At 41.4% G+C, this 19,474-nt stretch overlaps 1 protein-coding gene across 1 annotated transcript; it reads right to left on the reverse strand.

The window, feature by feature from the left end:
* Positions 1 to 28: 28 nt before the first annotated feature.
* On the reverse strand, positions 29 to 17,823 carry LOC142993570 (hemicentin-1). The gene is made up of 22 exons (XM_076144353.1): positions 17,609 to 17,823; positions 16,197 to 16,487; positions 15,789 to 16,112; positions 15,283 to 15,504; positions 14,544 to 14,774; positions 14,175 to 14,438; positions 11,997 to 12,263; positions 11,736 to 11,891; positions 10,747 to 10,959; positions 10,013 to 10,255; positions 9,115 to 9,316; positions 8,584 to 8,596; positions 6,999 to 7,176; positions 5,964 to 6,245; positions 5,199 to 5,525; positions 4,851 to 5,102; positions 4,427 to 4,587; positions 2,536 to 2,659; positions 1,437 to 1,703; positions 1,006 to 1,338; positions 578 to 832; positions 29 to 494 (listed from the first exon to the last, which is right to left on the reverse strand). The coding sequence occupies exons 1-22, from the start codon at positions 17,664 to 17,666 to the stop codon at positions 487 to 489; spliced, it is 4,671 nt and encodes a 1,556-aa protein (XP_076000468.1). The 5' UTR covers positions 17,667 to 17,823; the 3' UTR covers positions 29 to 486.
* Between the last annotated feature and the right edge of the window lie 1,651 nt (positions 17,824 to 19,474).

Below are 19,474 nucleotides of genomic sequence, written 5' to 3' on the forward strand. Positions count from 1 at the left end.
AGAATAACATTTTTATTCATACACACAAGCAAATTAAGAAACATTCATATTTACAGTGACTGCATGTGTTTAACATGCTGCATTGATTTCCAGTATTAATATTCCAACAACATTCTTTAATGTAGTTGTTACTGCTACATCAAGTGTACACATTTGCAAGGTAGTTGATAATCTAAGTCTTATCAAAATACAATATAACTTAACTAGGTTTCTGAAGACAGGATATCACGTGGCTATATCCTAATCCACCACACTACATCACATTCATGTTAGAATACTGACAAATCAAATGACAGTTATGAAAGTATTACATTAAGTAAACTTAAAGTATGGTATATTCAGGTATTCTGATTATACAATTCTCTTAAATATTGGTTTAGTCATAATTGTGTTGTGGTTTCTTTCTCCAAAACAGCAATTGTGAATTCGGTGAATTCTTCTTGTATGTCCATTGTAGTCGTCTGATATCGTCATAAAATCCCCTGTTTAAACACCTGAAGTAAAAACAGCAGAACATCCACTTTAGTACACAGCATGTCAAAAGTATTTGCAACATTGCACTTCATACTCCGCTTACCTTTGGTCTTTGCTTTGATGATGAACTGCTTGCTCTTCTTGTCCAGCTTATTGGACGCAGTGCACGTGTAGGTCCCAGGGAGCAGTGAGGCGGAGGTGAGAATGGCTTCATCCTCCATGCTCTCCTGCATGGAATGGGAGGATTGCCAGCTGTAAACAGGTGTGGGATTTCCTGTGGCAGTGCAGTTTAAGGTGATATCAGCACCTGCTATCAGGTCAAGCGTTTCTGTTTCAGGGCTAAGGAAAGAAGGTGGATCTAGAGAAAAGATCACAGGGATTAGGTGTTGCATTATGGCTTGCTTGTGTTGACCAAAATATACATAAATATATAACTATTACTCAGCCATGCATGTGTATCCTACTGACTCAGAGGTCGGAACAACTATTATCATGTAAAACGGCTTCATGACTTGAATATTTATGACTCACAGTACACAGAGGCATTAAGAGGCTCCGAGGTCACAGTAGGGGGAGGCTGGGGGCCCTCTGGTCCGAGCTCCAGCTCTGCCACACACCTGTACTGCACTCCATTATCAGCTTTGGTTGGAGTGATCAGCAGAATAGAGGAGACTTGTACAGGTGAGGAAGGTGTCAGCTCAGAGAAGGAGTGGTTATAAACCTCAGTTTGGCTCCTGTACCACCTCAGGGTCAGGTACTGAACGGGAGCAATATTCTGAACCTCACAGAGCAGCTGGTACTCCTTTCCTTCCACCATGGGGCCAGTGTGGTTCACAGGACTAATGGAGACGCTATCTGGAGTTTCTAAATGAATAACACAGGGCTCATGTGGGTCAAACATAAATAAATTCATCAGTGGTGATCCATTTGTACATTTAGCATTGACACAAGCAGTCACTCACTGTACAGGACGATGTTGAGTTTCTCCTCACACTGTCTCGGAGCGGTAAAAAACACCCCGTAACAGATGGGCTCCTCTATCCAATCGATGAGACTGTCTACCTTCCACTGGACGGACAGATCCTGCTGAGTGTGAGCCGCTCCGATCACCGATTCCCAGCCCAGGACACGGACCGGGCGAGTGGCCTCACAGCTGACCGAAACTGGCTCCCCAAATGCCACCACAACCCTGGAGGGTTTGAGGAGCAGCGAGCAACCATCACCTGACACTGAAACATACAGCAGCGATCATCCTCCCATCCTCCACTCACAGTGCTTCCACATTTACACAAGACTGTCGCTGCCTGTTATGTAAACCCTGTTGTAACACACCAGAAACATAAAGCTCCTTTCATTCATCCAGAATAAGTCTAGATTAGATAAATCTAATATCCCTGTAATATCTGTGTTGTGTCTATAATGAGTTGAGAGCTATATTACATAATTCTAATTATGTCAATGACTGTTACGTACTGAATAGGCCTATTTATCCTTTATATGACTAAGCATACAGTTATCTTGTGCAGTTTAAACTTGTAGGCATACACAAAGGCAAAATACCACCGACTGGGTCAAAACCACGGGTGGTGGATGGGACCCCACCTTTTCTCTTGTTGCATAACCACAATCAAATCAATAAATTCAGCAATTTAAGGCCACACATCAAAGCTTTGACCCCACAACTACCAGAGACATTCAGTATCCTGTTCGGGTGAGATGGAGGATAAACTTTACAAAATGTATAATGGCCACTGTTGTAGTTTAGAGACAATTGAGAGTTTGTTTAGACCTCACAAATATAGAAAGCAAAACATCATGGATTTTAAATCACTGCAACAAGAATCCGGCCTTGTAAAGGAATTAAAACGTGTGACCATCTTGTTGCCTACGCGGATGGTTGTATTGTTCCCGTGCTCACCACTTTGCCCACCTTCTCCATTTACCACTACATCACCATAAGGAGACATATGTGTTCCAAACAGCATTGACAAACTTAACACGATACACAAAAGAATCATCTTACCCGAGTAAAACATGCAAAGCACCATTATCCATTTTAAAGAGCCGTTTCCCATGTTTTTCGTGGCGAGCCGTCGATTGAGAGACGGGAGAAAGAGAATTCCAACTTGGCTGTGCTTGGCAACTCTGCAAGTATGTTGGAACAAAAGGGCTCCCTCCATCCCAGCTAACAGTGGGGGTGGGGGTGGAGGGTTGTAAGGGGGAAAGAGGGAAATTTGACAGGTGGTGAGCTTCTGAAAAGAGGTCCCGTCGCAAAGTTTAAACAGGAAGCTGCAGGCCCTACAATGTCCACAGATTGTAAAAGTCCATCCAGAGTAAAATAACAGTAACACTAAGCTCCCCCCACATTATGTTATGATTAAGACATAAGAACAATACATAAAAACACTTATTTCATTAGGCTGTTAACGATTCAGTGGTTACTCTGTTAAGTCAAGCCTCGGGTGCCATATTGTACCACTGTCAAACTCCTGCTCCTAGGCTTGTGTGCTTGTGCCTTTTGGTTTGCTTGTGGTTGTTGTCCCAAGGTTTCACACTTTGTGAAGTCCCAGCAGCCAAACACTGTTGGTTTTCTGCAGCTTGTAGCTTGTGAGACTCACACTGTGACCAGAATGCTACACAGCATATCTGACCACAACCGTTGTGACAATGAGCCAGTAATCAGATGTGTATTTATGGAATGCACAGCTGTGCAGACTTCACTTTCAAATTGCCACACTCACAAAGTTAGTTGTAGAAATAAATTCAGCCCTTGTGTGTATAATAAAACTTTCCTCCCTGATAATTTGAGCAATGTCCAGTCTGCCAGGTTGTTATAGCAACTGTCAGAGCATACCATACACAAACAGTGTTGGCTGCCAGGACCTTCACTGGGAAAGACAGAAACATAAAGAACACTTTGAACATAAAGCAGACAATTTTAGAAAAAGAAAGCAGGTTTATATTGGAGGCAGGATAACAAAAGATCTCCTTTACATTCACATTGTTCAGCACTAATTAGTATGGCAGTCTCAGCACTGTATAATGTATGCCAGATTGAGGGGGTGGGGGGTGGGGGGGGGGGGGTGGACAGAATGTCCAAGGGGTTGACAAAAAGTGGCAGGCAAACATAGTAAAAGACAAGTTTGACTTTGCCTCAATCAGTATTCAGCCCTACAATGCTATTGACAGAAATGTTGGCTTGATTGAACGACCTTTAAAATGCTGCACTTACAATACATTGTAATTCAGTTCAAACATTTTCGATGGAATTCATTAAAAACATTTCGTTATCTTACAAAAATGCAAATCAACAAAAAAAAGCCTTTTGCAAACACCGTTACAGTACACATACAGGACTTTATGTCTAACATGAATGCTTAGGCACATCGTCACATTAACATCAACTTACAGTAAAAGTATGGCCACCAGTGCAAATTATACAGGGAAAAGGAACAAAAGAGCAAAAAAAAAAAAAAAAAAATCACACTGTAAATTATTTCACATGAAACAAACAAAATGTATGCTGAGATAATAAAGTACCAAAAATGAAAAAAAGAAAGAATAAAAGCGTACCATTCGAGCCCATAGCCCTTGGAGCTGTATTATTATGTGTCAAACAGATCATGCCTGAGTGGATGAGAGAAGAAGAGAGTCTCCTGAGTGTTTGATGCTCTGTGTTAGTCAATGTGTGTCCTGTGTGTAAATACACTGATTGACAAAGAAAGAAACACACAATTTGTTAATATTTGTTAATGCAGTTTATCCACCGATCCCCAATTTACCTTGTAATAAACGTTATTGTTGTTAGATCATTCATGTGTAGTGCATTCTTAAAAAGGTACTGTGGTCAAAAATCAGCAAGTCCTAACATTTCATCACAGCACAAGAGCCATAAGAAGCAAATGTTCATTTAAAAGCCATGCAAAAGCATGTAATTAAAATAGTTTCATACAGGTCCTGATGAGGTGGGTTGTCCGCTAACGTAGCCGCCTTTGCTGCATGACAACGTGCCATCCTTGGTTCCAAAAACACAATAACCAATGAAGATCAGGACTCCCACAAGCAATGGCACTCCAAGTATCACTGCAAATGTGGTTCGACTTCCTGTCGTTCCTGTGGGAGAGGAGAACTTTTGTTACATTGTCTCTCTCACCTCGTGCGTCAAGACCGTCTGGTTATGCAACAGATGAGTTTCTCTGTTTGTGAAAAACTGCACATGCCAAAATTAAAATCAATGTAAAGAACACAGCCACTAAAATTCCAGCAGTGGTTCCAGGTCGACCACCTGATGAAGAACAACAGCATGAAGAATAACGTGATTAATAACACTGAGTGAACAACACAGCTGAGAAACCGCTTCAGAGACAATGTCTTACCTCGATTTTGAGTGATAAAGAACTGCTTGGTTTTGGAGCCATGAGCATTAGATGCTGTGCAGTTGTAGACACCTGGAATCAGCAAGCGGGAGGTCACGGTGGCTTCATTCCCCATCTTCACCGATGTGGGATTTGGCCCCTGCCAGCTGTATGTAGGCAGGGGGTTTGCCACAGCGGCGCAGTTTAACACGACTTCATCATCAGATGAAGTATCCACCGTCTCTGTTCCAGGCTTATTGAAGGCTGGTGGATCTGAGTATATACATATACAAATACAAAAAAAACAGGGAGCATTAAAAACAAGCCTGAGTACTCTGATGGTAATGTTAACACAATATTAAAACTCACACAATACAACAAGTTCATGGGAGTCTGATGAGTTGATGAGAAGATCTGGTCCAAATGGCCCGAGGTTCAGTTTTGCTGCACATGTGATGTGAGCGCCGTTATCCTCTCGACGGGCAACCATTGTGATGTGATTTGTCACATTTTCTGGTGATTTAACGTCTCCTTCAATTTGGTTAGTGGTAACAATCTTATTGCCTCTATACAAAATCAAAGAGACGTTACTGACTGGTGCAACACCCACAATGTCACACTTAAATTCGTAGGACTGGCCCTCCAAGACGGGGCCCTGCTTCCCTGTCTGAGAGACGGACACACTGTCAGGCAGTTCTGTAAGTGGAAAAAAAAAAGTTGAATATATTCCTGACAGTAATTACACCGCAAATGTGAATTGTGAATGTGAAAAAGTAAAGATATTTGAAGAAAAAGGATCATATTTCATTCAAATCTGATTTCTAGTGCTGCATTTGCATTGGAAATAATGTCACTGTTCTTCTCGCATGTTACAGGAAAATCAGACTTTGGGGAATAAATAAGAGAAAGTGACAGGTAAGATTTGAACTGTGTTATCATTATTTACCACAAATTCAATTCACAGATGACTCACAACACATCAAAACCTATGCACATTTGAAGTTTTTAAGCTTTTGAGTGAGACATTTCATGTGCACAGAGGAGAAATCCACAAAAGTAACTTCAACCTCTTAACTTCAATTGTCAGTCCTGAATGATGAGAGCCTACAAGTGCCGAACTGGAAACATACTTACTGTAAACGGTGACGGATGCTTTTTCATAACACTGGTATTCATCATCATCACCAACATTGATGAAGCATTTTGGTTCTATCACCCAGTCTCGTAGGGACTCTACTTTCCACTCCAAAAACACAGCCCCTTGCACCAGTCCTGTGCCTCCATATGCAGACTCCCAGCCCATCCCCTCTGGTCTTTCGACTGAGGTGCTGCAGTTGATTGAGACAGGGTCCCCATGCTTCACCACAACACTAGGGGGACTCAGCTGAACAGGACATGAGGCACTCACAGGCTGACCTACAGGAAGACAACAAGATTACAGCCTCAAATGCAAAGCTTCACAAAACTGTTTCTTACTGTCTTGACTTTTTGAAGTGACCCACTGTTGGATTGTGAGAGTGTTTTGTTATCTTGCCTGTGTTTTATCCAAAATGAGCAAAACAGCTTCCATGCAGTTATCGTGCAGGGAATATAGGAATGATATACATTAGACATTATGTATGCCTACTATATATAATATGACTACTGTAAATGTTTGTTAAAATTCAGTTTGAGGTTAAACCTTGTGTGTAGACTTGTTTTGTAGGGGGTGTGGCTAAACTGTTTCAATTAATAAATAGAAGATGTTCCACAATTCACTGAACGAATCGGGTGATGTCGTTAAACAAAGACATAACCTTCGTTGTGTCTGTGTGTTGGTCCTCCTTGGTCCAACATGGGTGTGATTAGTTTAGTAAAAGTTAGAAACACTAAATTAGTTGCTCGGCTGGCTGATGATAAGACTCATTTCTGTAACTATGTAAGAAAGCTTGCAACAGGTAAACCCGGAACACTGAAGGTATTAAGTGAAACAACAAACAAAACAAATCCTTCAATTTCACTTCAGTCGGGACAGCCAAACAAAATGGGCGTTGTCCAAACCGCTTTCCCTTTCAGTGTGATACAATTTCAGTGAACGCTGTGTGGTACTGAAAAACAAATTCTAGATTTGGTGATAAGTGTTCCAGTTAAAGTCGATCTTGTTAGAAATGCACACGACAGGTAATTTACCTATGCAAGCCATCAATCCACAGATCATCAACAACCACGTCATTTCCCCACAGCTTCTTAGTGTTATAAGACGATAGACTAAATATATGAACTTTGTAAAGGCAGCGGTCCGGTGTGGTCGTTTCCTGTTTGACGTCCTTTGCTCCAATGCTGTAGACGCACCAGAATGCCTCGCTATCTCTTAGGTTAGACTTTAGCCGTGCTGCGTTCACAAATCCTCGTACATTTCCGCTGTATGGTCTACAACGTTAAAGTTCAAGCATTGAACCAGAAGATGACCCAGCCTTCAAACTCTGATGTAAATATAGTGTTCATGCTGTCAGCGTCACATTTTGGCCGCACGGGTATCAGAAAACATCCACTTGCCGTGTCAAAGATACCACTTTATCGATGCGTTTCTTGAAACGCGTTATCTCCAACAGCAGTTGAATGCACCATGATGTCACTGCCTCTCCGCTTGCAAAACTTGTTACTACCGTTTGTGGGGGCAGTAAGAGTTACAAAATGTTACTTTTCATTTAACTTTCAGATACTTTTTAGCATGCACGCGGAGCACAATCACCCGTCAGACATTATGCGTTTGTTATTTCCTTCATTCTTACTCAAGTTTCTCCTTAAAAGATGGAAGCCTGTGTTGGTAGGTGGGGGGCTCTAAAGATATCTGACCCCGTGGGGACCGACTGATGCGCCTCTTCACACTCTCTGTGGTTAAATGTTGGTTAATTTGACATAAAGGTACATCAGGCATCGGTGGTGAAAAGAAAATACAAGATTTATTCAGCTTCACTACTTGATCTTCAGCTGCTTGTGACCTGAGATGACTCCTAATTGTATTATTTAATTAAGAGCGAACTAAACCACAACAGCAACAAACATGTAGTGTTCGTATCCTCATCACCCCTTAATGAATTATCACCAAAAAGCCCAGATTTTGATAATAAAATAATGTTTATCACAAAAAATGTACAGCAGTATTCACAAGTACATAAAATGGTTCCCCACAGAGCAGTCATCTTTTTGGGGAAGGACAAAAATACAACCATCTGTCCCATCATTGCAGTTTTTTACCTCATCAAACATCAAGGTACAGGCATCTTTTAAAATCTTAACAGCTTATTGCCTCGCTTCTCGTTATGTAGTCCGTTTTGCACGCTAGACTGATACATCGTTGCTGTTTCCAATAAATAAATATCAGGTAATAAAACATCGCTTTGAATGTTCAACTCCAATCAACACTTGCGATAATGCCTGGAGCCATTCATACAAACAGAAGCGTTGACAATTCATGACAATTCATCCTTTTAAGCTCAGAGTCTGACACAGTATGGCACAACAAAGGGGCCGGGAACAGACTCTGAGCCACAGACCCAAAAGGAAGTGCACAGTGGCTAAGCTTATGAAGAAATGTGAAGGGACCGCGGGCTCAGTGGACTTGGTATGCACACGCTCAGTGTCCATAAATGGGGCACAGCTGGCCTGCTCTTTCAAAGTCACTCTTTCAGGAAGCAATGGAGCAACAGAGAAACACTGCACCTCCTTTCGGTGTGGTTCTGTAAAAACCACATCAACACTCTCCTAGTATCACCTGGAACCGCGTACTAAAAACATGTTTGCTTTGTAAAAAATAATTTTTCACAGATCTGAGTTTGTGTGTTGAGATTGAGGGGGCAGAAAAAACCCTCAAAACTCCAGGATGCAGTCATGAAACCAAAAAAACAAAAACAAAGGGTTATAATCACATTAGATTCCCTTTGTGCTCCATTTAGTGCTCGTGAAAAAAAGTCTCACACTCTCTCACACAAAGTCTCACAAATTTTGAGACCTTGCTCCTTCTCTTCTTTCCATCCAGTGAAAACAATTACAGTCCAGTAGCAAATATGGCATTTGACTTCATAATTAGGTTAAACAAAATGTAAAAAATAAAACAAACACTGATTATATGTGGGATATTAGCTGTGAGGGTAACAGAGTCCATAATGTTTGGGAGGACTGAGAGATATTTCCAAAGGTTCCAGTGTCAAACGGCTGCCAGAGTGATACTCAGCCCTGTAACCACTGTAGTCTCTGGGGTCAAAGATCCTGGTTCAGATTGGTCAGCTATCAGCAGATGTGCTGCTAAGGCAGTTTACTCATAGGGAACTGATAATCCAAGCCATTGTGTGCTACGTTTCCATTCAGGGTTTTGAGTTTGGGGTTTTTTAGACTGTAACGGCGCATCTTGGTGTTTTTGTAGTAGATTGAGTAGATGAAGACGAAGATGACTGAGATGATCACTACTGTTACTGCCACAAATCCAGCTATGAGGGGCAGGTAGTCCTCTGTAAAAGCAAGCAAACAGGCAATCTATTAATTCTGCTAAACGTTCTCATGACCTAATTCAAGTAAATCGCAGCATTTCCTTCAAATTTCCAGCATTTCATTCACAAAATACTCAGTTTCCACTAAACTATCTAGATGGAGATGCAAAAATTAAATAAGTCAAGTTTCAAATCTAATCTATATTTAGACATACAGTAAAAGGAGGCCAAATGTTTCAGCATCAGTAATATGAGAGCATGCGAGTACTTTTGATAATACCGCCAACACAGAACAAAGTAAGTCACTGTATAAATAGTAGCTGAACATTCACAACGAAACTTACCTGGGCATTTTGCTGGCGCTTTGCCATGCCCTGTCCTTTAAGTTTCCAGTTCTGTGTTTGAATGATGATGATGTTTGTCCATTTTGAAAGAAATACAGACGGCAGGATGGAGTCCCACGATAAGTCTATCTTGCTCTGCTGGCTTTTTGCATCGACTGCAATACCGCATCTACTTTATCTTACTTTAAATTCACACTGGTGAAATTAATGCAAAAGTAACCTGTGAATATTTTTATATAGGGGAGCAAAATGCGATGCTACAGATCCATTTCCCCTATTAAAGCACTTTTTTGAAAGAATTTTCTTTTTGCCAGAAGTTCAAATTCTTCTTCTTGAAATGATAAAATGCAGATTTGAATGAAAGTATAGTTACCGTTTAAAATCACCTCCACTTCATGGAGGCTGACGCCGGCTTCATTAGTGGCATTGCAGGTGTAGATTCCTTCTTTATTTGCGGTGATGCTGCCTCCAGACTCATGGGACATTCTTTCTGAGTTGAACAGCCAGTGGATACTTGGTGGTGGGTGACCCTCAGCCTCACAAACAAGGTCTACATCATAACCTCTGAACAGTGGGATTCTCTTCGGAAGCTTCTCGGCATTAATGATGGGCTTATCTGTTGAGACAAAGAGGTGGGCAGAGTGGTATGAGATCTCTTCAAAGGGACTATGACCCATTACACATTTACGCATTTATTTTGTAACGGCTTCACATATCTTCTGGGGAGAGACAAGACTCATTCTAGTGATGTCTCACACAAGCATGTTGACATTCAAGCCAGCTCCCTCTCGCATGTTGAAACATCAAACGCTTTTATCTCTAAAAATAATCCTTTTTTATCAAAGCCTACATTGCAGTTTTGGGGATAAACTGCAATGTTGCAATGTAAACTGCCTTTAAGGAAAATGAATCGGACTAACACACAGATCACTAAAATACTGTCATATTACTGTGATACTGTGTATTCAAATACACACATGAACTGAACTTTTGCTGCTCTCTGTTCCGCAGCAACCGACTTTAAGCAAATTATCCTGCATTCCAACAGTAAGTATTGCTCATTTTACATATAAGGTTTATGAAAAGGAATGAAGAATCCATTCTCACAATAGACATAGATGTTGACAGTACTGGAGTTCATGGTCGGAGGCAGCCGTGGTCCCTCGGGTCCAAGGTCCAAACGAGCCTCACACCTGAACTCTTCTCCGTTGTGCCTTCTGTCCACAGTAATGTTGATGGTGGACGACACATTGACCGGTATCTTCATTTTGCTGCCACAGCCGTTAAGGTGAGGCAGACACCCAGTCACCTGCAGAGTGCCTGGACATCAAATAAACATTTTAGCAGGGGGAAGAAAATAAAGTTCAAGTCAATTTAAGCATTTCACATTGTGCTGCGTTATGTCTGATTTAAGTGGAGGACAACTTTTGGAGAGTTTGAATCAGAAAATCAGTAGATAACACTGAGAGAGAGAACACACTCATAATTCAACATCAACAGAAGTTAGGATTTTTAATGTATTTTAATAGGGAATGGCTGAAAACCTTGGGTTTTATAGTTGCGCTATCTGAAAAAACATAACAGATTTGAAATGCTGAACAAGTGCCTGAAAGATTGAAGCCCGAAGGCCTGAAAAATGCTTTAATGGTTTACCTGTATCTGAATGAATGAAAGAGTTACAAGGGCCTTAAAATATGACGGGCCTGAAGGAAATGTGAATGTACTTTAATAGCGAATGCCTGCAAAACCTTTTAAATGGGAAGCATTTAGGTGCCATCTGAAAAACCATGTAATATGTGGAAATGTTGAAAGAAGCCTGAAGATTTGAAGCCTGAAGGCTGAAAAATTTAGCCACATTTGTTTATAAACAACCGGTGCAGCCAATTATGACTGTTCACTGATTACTAAACATTTTAACACAATGCTTGAGTCGTTAGACAAAGAAAGTATATCACCACCAAGTATATACTGTACTGCAGGTAAAAACAGTATCTGTAGTGATGTTTTTTTGTTTTTACTGGAAATGTTAGCGGTGACAGATTTTCCTGGCCTAATCACAGAAAAAGGGAGACTTTGTGTAAAGAAATGTTGCCCACCATTGATCTTCATGGTTTCATTGCCCTGGTACCACAACACAGTGAGGCGTTCTACAGGAGCAATGTTGGTAATGTTGCACTGCAGCTGGTACTGCGTCCTTTCATCCACCGGGCCACTATCATCCACAGAATGGATGGAAACACTGTCGGCCATTTCTGGAAAGGCAGTTTTATGCGAGTTAAAACAAACATTAATAATCACAAAAGTTAAGAAATATTTTCAGACTTGAAGACAGTATAATATAAGTTTATAGTACATACTGTACATTGTGAAGTCAAGAGCTCTAGTGCATGTTGAAAGTCCTTCAAACGTGGCAATACAGACAGGCTCTGCATCCCAGTCTAGGACCTTGTTGTCAACAAACAGACTGGTGTTATGGATGACTGTTCCACCAATCTTCCAGATAATTTCCTTGACATTGGGGGATGCAGTGGGCGAAGGCAAGCAGGTTGCAAGGTCTAGAGCTTCATCATATGGTACCACCATAGTGTGTGGAGTGATTTCGATGGGGCATTCAAAGTTGGCACCTGTGGAATGTAAAGCGGAGGAATGTTGGTCCAGCCTTTCCATACACATCTATCATCTTATCGCAACATTTCCTTGTCCAGTGATATGAAACACAATTGAAAAGTCACGTGTCTGTAGAAGAAAAGCTCTGACTCAAGAGGCAACAGGAAAAGGGTCAGGAAGGATACCCCTCCCTTCAAAGTCTGCACTTGTTGATTGCTAGTCTTTGCGTTCAGTTTTCCAGGATCCATATCTAGATGAGGTCCCTTAGACTCAACTTTCTTTTGTTAGTGATCCATCATAGAAACTATAATACTAAGACAAGCTGGGATAAGTCTGTCAAAAGAATAATCGTAAGTGTTATTGTTATGGTGCTCAGTGTATATATAACATAAACAGTGTCAAATATTTCCCATAGAAGCCTAGATGACCTCAAAGCGTTAAATAGTGTCAGAAATGTTGCAAAAGCACAAAACTAGATCAATCAATTTACATCTCGACTGGAGAACAACTACAGTACTTCTCGACAATCTTCACTAAGACACTTAACGACTAATCGGTTGATTACTCGACAGTGAAAACAATGATTGGCGGCAATCCTGGTCGCAGAGCTCCCTTATGATCGGAAATACTTTACAACACACAGATAAAACAACATATAACATCATACATTCGCCATTAGCCTTCACAATCTAACTATTATTTCTGGTTTTCCATTCAAGATCAAATTTGACATATATGACAACATCACGCCTCATACATTCCATACTCTTTCCAGCCTCCCTTCTAGTGTTGTTCCTTGTGTTGACTTCCTCGTCTCTCAGCAGGACACATAAATAGATTACATATGCCATTTTATCCTCTTAACCTTAAATATTCCCGTTAGTTCGCCTCAAACATGCAAGAAACGCGTCAGAAAGCTGCAGCTGACTTACTCGAGCCTGTCCCGTTAGAAAGCAACAACAACTCCAATGTGGAAAGGAGAGAAAGTAGACGAAAAGAGTTTCTATCCTCCATTTGGAGTGAAGTGTCGGGGCCTTTCTGAGCAGCCGTGGCGGACCTGAGTCACTCTGAGTGCCGCTGTGCTTCCTGCTCTTTACCCTCCTGCTTCATGGAAGAACAGCGGCGGAAACTTGTTCACTGTGTGGGGGGAGAGCTAAGCTAAGCTACGGCTACTGACCACCGGAGGAAACGGCCCTCCCCCCACAACACACACACACACACACACACACACGCACACACACACACACACACACACGCACGCACGCACACACACGCACGCACACACACACACACACACACACACACACACACACACACACACACACACACACACACACTATAAATGTAACTACATATGAACTCATAGAATTAGTTGCAAGTTGTGTAAACTGTGTAATGAATTTAACCTTAATTCATAAACTGGATTAAAGTCGTTGTTTCACAAAACACAAAGAAACTCAAGTCTTGTCAACATTCTATAATCAAACTAAGCAAGTCACAAGTCTTTAATTATTACATAATGTTCTAATTCGTGCCTTAACATTTCCCCCCAAATTAGGGGAATTTATTCATTTCCAGTTCCTTTAAAACAGCTTTGAAATGACAGGGACTGTGACTTCATAAGAGCATATGCTGCTTGATTTGTGAGCAATAACACATCTGACAAATAATCTCACATTTCGTAAAATGAATACATTTCCAAACTAAAATGAGTCAGGTAATCATCATAGCGGCATCATATTGCTCATGACATTCCACTGCATTGTGGACACTTAATTAGACAAAATAATGTAATAAGCCGGCTACCAATAACTTATTCTAACATTTACTCAAGGATTTCCTGCAACCAAGCCAAATTCCTTGTATTTAAATACTCATTTGCCTTCTGATTACACGATACTAGTAGATATGATATATTTTGACGTTACCTGTCACTGTGACTGCAACTGTTTTATACACGTTTCCTCTCTCGTTCCAGGCGTAGCACGTGTATACGCCCATGTTTTCCGCTTTGGCGCTGTCGATATGTAGGACGGACACTCCATCCTCGCTTTCCTCACTCATGTTAGCTGTCCTGTAATAACTCCACCTATACTTCGGCCTTGGGTTGCCCGTGGAGGAGCACTTCAGCCCCAAGGGAGAACCAGCCTCCACTTCAGTGTCTTCAAGCTCCACTATCTCAGTTGGTGGATCTAGAGACGACATAGGAGTCAGACCAAAAGAAGTTGCACTAAGTAACATTTAGGGATCATTTATGCTACCATTAAATATTTGCAGTTTTTGTCAGAGCCACTCACATAAGACGGTGATGTCCACGACCTGAAGGACAGTAATGTTATTGGTTGTGGCAGAGATCAAGTACTGCCCTGCGTCACTTCTTTTTAGGTTCACTGGAGGTCCTGCCTCCACTTCTCCATCTTTGTACCAGGTCATCTTGGGTTGAGGAAAGCCCTGAACAGTGCAGGTGAAGTTGTGAGGAGCATGTTCCACTGCGGTGTAATTGCTCGGGCAGTTCAGCTCTGGTCCATCTGAAGCCATTAAAACAAGACTCAATGAAATAATCAACTTCCAATTCATATTTTGTCATTAGATCAATTAGATTTGGCATGTTCAGCACATTTTCCCTCTTATAAAATGTGAAATAAATAAAAACAATTGAAAGAGAGACCCAAACAAACTCTTACACTGTTCTTTGACATAAGCATAGTACAAAGGGAAATTGTGACATCTTAATTAAAAGGTTATCTCTTGCATTTTGGTGCTAAATGAGTTTTGCACATAAACATAAATCAGTGAAGGATGCTTGATGTTCCTGTGGGGTCAAGTTGCAGGAATTCCGCTCGATCATGAAAGCATTAAAGCTCTGTATCTCAAAATAGGACTGGGGGAGATAGACCACAAAAATAACAATAATAAAAATTTTAAACATTAACAAATGATGGAATAAACTGAGGGTTGCTTGGTAACCTACAGTCCAAATATGAATGCTTCCTGCATCTCCGACTTGGGCTAACGACTGCATGCAAAGATACTCACACAACACGATGACGTTGAGATCTCGGTTGACAGAGACGGAGCCTTCAGCTTTAATGGTGTACAGCCCTGTATCTTCCCTTCTCAGAGGAACCGTAGCGTTTACAGGCTGACCAGCTTTCCACCAGCTGAATATGGGGAAGGGGTTTCCGGTTACATTGCATTGCGCCTCCAAAGTCTCCCCTTCCAGCAAGTCCAACGCGGAACATTTGATATCGGGCCCAACTATGGGGGGGTGGGGGGAAGAGAAAGAATTAAATCCATTTGCAGTCTTAACTCAAACTGAAACTAATGAAAAGCAGCTATGACACAACTGATGTGGCAAAAGAACCGCCTGACATATTGGTGCTTTCCAGATTTAACTGTGACAATCAAGGTGCTTTTTGAGTCTTGTTACAGCTGTATGTATGTGTGTGTGTGTGTGTGTGTGTGTGTGTGTGTGTGTGTGTGTGTGTGCTCTCGTATCAAGTCACACGTGAACTTTGTCGCCAGCAAAATGTCTTACTTACAGTTAACTGTGACAGGATAATATGATGAAAAGAATGAATGATTTCCTTTTGGTCCCAGGTTCATTTCAGCTTCACATCTGAACTGAAGGCCGTTGTCGAGTCTTGATGGTTTAAAGGTATACGTAGATCTATGAGTCAAAGGTTCCTTGATACCCTTGTCAGCAGTCAGCATGGGAATGATGTCATTTCCCTTGTACAACCTCAGAGTGAGGCTTGCGATCGGTGCTATATCGTGGATGACGCATGTGACGGTATATTGCTCCCCTTCCCTCATCAGCCCAGTGGGGTCGGCGCTGGATACAATAGTGACATTTTCTGGGAATTCTAGACACAGAGCAGAGATTATTGTACATACATAGGTGTGGAACCATCCTGCATCTCAAACAACATAGAAAAAGCAAGACTTACTATAAATAACAAGTGGTAGTCTTTTATGGCACTGACTGAAGTCCGCTTGATCTGGGTATTGCCTGTTCAGGTAGCATTGGGGAGAGACTTCCCATTGTTGGAGACTATCCACCTCCCAGATTACATGCTTGACCAGCATCAGCCCTGTGCCCCCAGATGAAGCCTCCCAGCCCATTCCGTCGAAAAATTGGCTGGATGTTGTGCTGCAGTTCACGAAAACGGGGTCTCCATATTTCACCACAACACTGGGGGGGTCCAACTCAATAGGACAGGCGACAATGACATGTAGACCTACAGGACATGGGAGTGCACATTCATTTGTCATATTCTTAATCTTGCCGCAAGAAAAACACACATCTCACATTTGCCTTTTGACACTGATGCAAAGAGAGGATATGTTCAGTAAGTACACCTCCCGTGAGGCGTTCACAGTAAAGCTTTGTCAAAGGCTCATGGGAGATGTAGTTGTTGCCAACAAAGTGATCATGTGATGTTTTAGCTTGGTTTAGCTCAGATCGATGAAAGAAATCCTCTGTAATTCACATACTGATCTGTTTAGATGTTAAGTGGTGAATGACTTTCATTTAATTTAATCCCTCATCACTCTGTAGTATCACCACTATCGTACAGCCACTGAGGGGACACAGACTTTCTTATCTGCAGTGTACAGAGCCCTAATGTTTTAGGCCAGGGGCTAAAATCACGTTAAACGTCATCATTAAGGCATTTAAATCAATGAACATTAATTCAAAGTTCAAAGTGATAGTTTTGTTGATGGCTCTCTCTCTCTCTCTCTCTCTCTCTCTCTCTCTCTCTCTCTCTGTCTCTCTCTCTCTCTCTCTCTCTCTCTCTCTCTCTCTCTCTCTCTCTCTCTCTCCTCTCTCTCTCTGGGGACTTCCAGCCTATTCATCTCAGTGGGAGACTCAAAAGAATGTAACACAGCCTGCTAGTAGTTGCGCAATAACACCATCGTTAAACTAGAATAAGAACGCTTAATTAGAATCACTTGATTCTAATTAATTACAGTCTTTAATGTGCCTGATTTTACCAAACACAGATTAACTTTGACTGATCTGACATGTTTTTTCTGGCGTCGCCCCCCTGTGGTTAAAACCAATTTCTGCACCTTTGGCATTTGAATGACAGCTTTTGATTCAGCTTGTCGCTATTTCAGTGCAGATTTTGATAAAGAATCCTAACGTTCTTCGCTAAAATAATTTTATATAAATAATAAATTCATTTCTATATCAGAGTTAAATCTTGTATTTCTGAGATTCACTGCATGGTCTGAATTTCATTCATCAAAATATAACGGCGTACACAAACGCAAACGTAGTTGTTGAAAAGCATTGTTGGAGGAATGCGACTTGTGGAATTGGTAAAACAAACGTTAAGTAAGGAAAACAGCCAACCTGTCACACTGAGGAAGAACCCCACGACCAGTCGGACAAATGATGTGCTGTCACTCATTTGAGGACTTCTCTCATTGGATTAGTTGCCTTTGTTGTTGTTTCTGTCGTTTGTCCGTAAATAATCCAATAAATAATTTACAATCCAGCTCTGCTCTGAGGCGCGCCTGGTGCTGCGAAGACCTCTACTGTAGTACAGCGATGATGAAGACCTGAGAGAGAGATATAGAGAGAGAGAGAGAGAGAGAGAGAGAGAGAGAGAGAGAGAGAGAGAGAGAGAGAGAGAGAGAGAGAGAGAGAGAGAGAGAGAGAGAGAGAGAGAAAGAGAAAGAGAAAGAGATAATTCGCTGGAACTGAAACAAGTATTGCACATTAAGTTGAAAATACTTTTGATAATTAATCATTTGTGGTTTATTTACAGTTTAAACTACAATACAGCTTATTAAAACAGTAACACACATAGTTTGATATACTTGTTGGTTAGATTTACACACATACTTAAACAATCCACTCAAAAGTACTTAAATCAAATCTGAAACTTGGACTTGCTGAGCTGAGTTGATATTTAACTAAATGATATGAGTCTTTATTTTCAGTTCTAAGAACATTCAGGGACAATATGTACCAAATGATACAGGAACATGTTTGTGCCCTTTCATTTTCGGGAAGAAGTGAATGTGAACTCTGGAGTTTCCACATGACCACCCGTATTTACATCCTGTTTTTTTTTTTTTAAACAACTTGCAATCATTAATTTCAGGTTTATGAGTGCAGGATATGGCTCCTTATAATGACAAAAGGCTGGATTGAGGGTGAGGGATGCCTGAGCGGACGAGGAAATGCTGACGATACATGCAGGCTGTGGGAGGCTGCAACAGCTCCGGCCAGAAATAACAAATGTGGAGGCTGAGACGCTTTCTGTAGGAGGACATCAAGAGCGTTCGGTGAACCACATTATATTTGTAGCTGTATACAAACGCTGAGATCATCTGTTTTCACTGTGATTCCAGTCGCCCCTGTTTTCTTGATAACGTACAGTAACCTCAGGCACACCGACAGCAAGTGAGACTGCTGAGAATGAACAGCTGCACTCAGCAAGACGTCTTTAGTCCAGAGTGGGTCAAAGGTTATTTGAACATTGTGTGAGGTGGGAGCAGAGGGAGAGGATAAAAGATGATACGCAGTGAGGGAGTTCCAGAGAGGAAAACAGGGTATTTGAGTTAAGAAAACAAGCATTTGGATTCTGGTCATGCTGCTGCAGCACTCCACCATCCAAATGAATTACCGGCACTGCTATGCCTCCAGTCTCACACCAGGAGTTTGATTCACTCTGTCATATCCGATTATACACTAAATTGAATTTTCAATTTGTTGTTGTTGTCCTCTTGCCAATTGTTAGCTTTAATCTCCTGATCTCCGCTGATTCTGCAAAGTTGTTGCATTATCTCCCGAGGGTGTTTCCAATCTCATGTATGCAGGATGTCATGCACAGAACGGCCTCTGAGAACTTTGTGGGCCACTTGAAGGCTTTCCAGGCACTCTGCTCGCATGTTTAAAGAAGTGACTCAACATGTGACAATTTATGCTGTAAAGAAGCTCAAGCACAAGCTGATGTTTTTCACTCATGATGCGTGACATCCCTTATATCACCATCGGATTATTGAGGTGAGATTTGAGATTTTTAGAGGGACCATACAGAAATCGGACGGCATCTGCACAAAAAGCTAATGGTTTTGTCTGTTTCTCTTAAAGCAATAGATAACGTCAATGTTTCCTTATTGTTCTAGATCTATCCTGCTGTAACACTAAACGATGATCTGATACTATGCAAGGTTGAAAAGTCCAGGCCAGAAATAAAGAAACAGAAAG

This window comes from Genypterus blacodes, unplaced genomic scaffold (assembly GCF_046128005.1).
Source record: "Genypterus blacodes isolate CSIRO-AG114 ecotype Tasmania unplaced genomic scaffold, CSIRO-AGI_Gbla_v1 ptg000028l_1, whole genome shotgun sequence".
Lineage (NCBI taxonomy): Eukaryota > Metazoa > Chordata > Actinopteri > Ophidiiformes > Ophidiidae > Genypterus > Genypterus blacodes.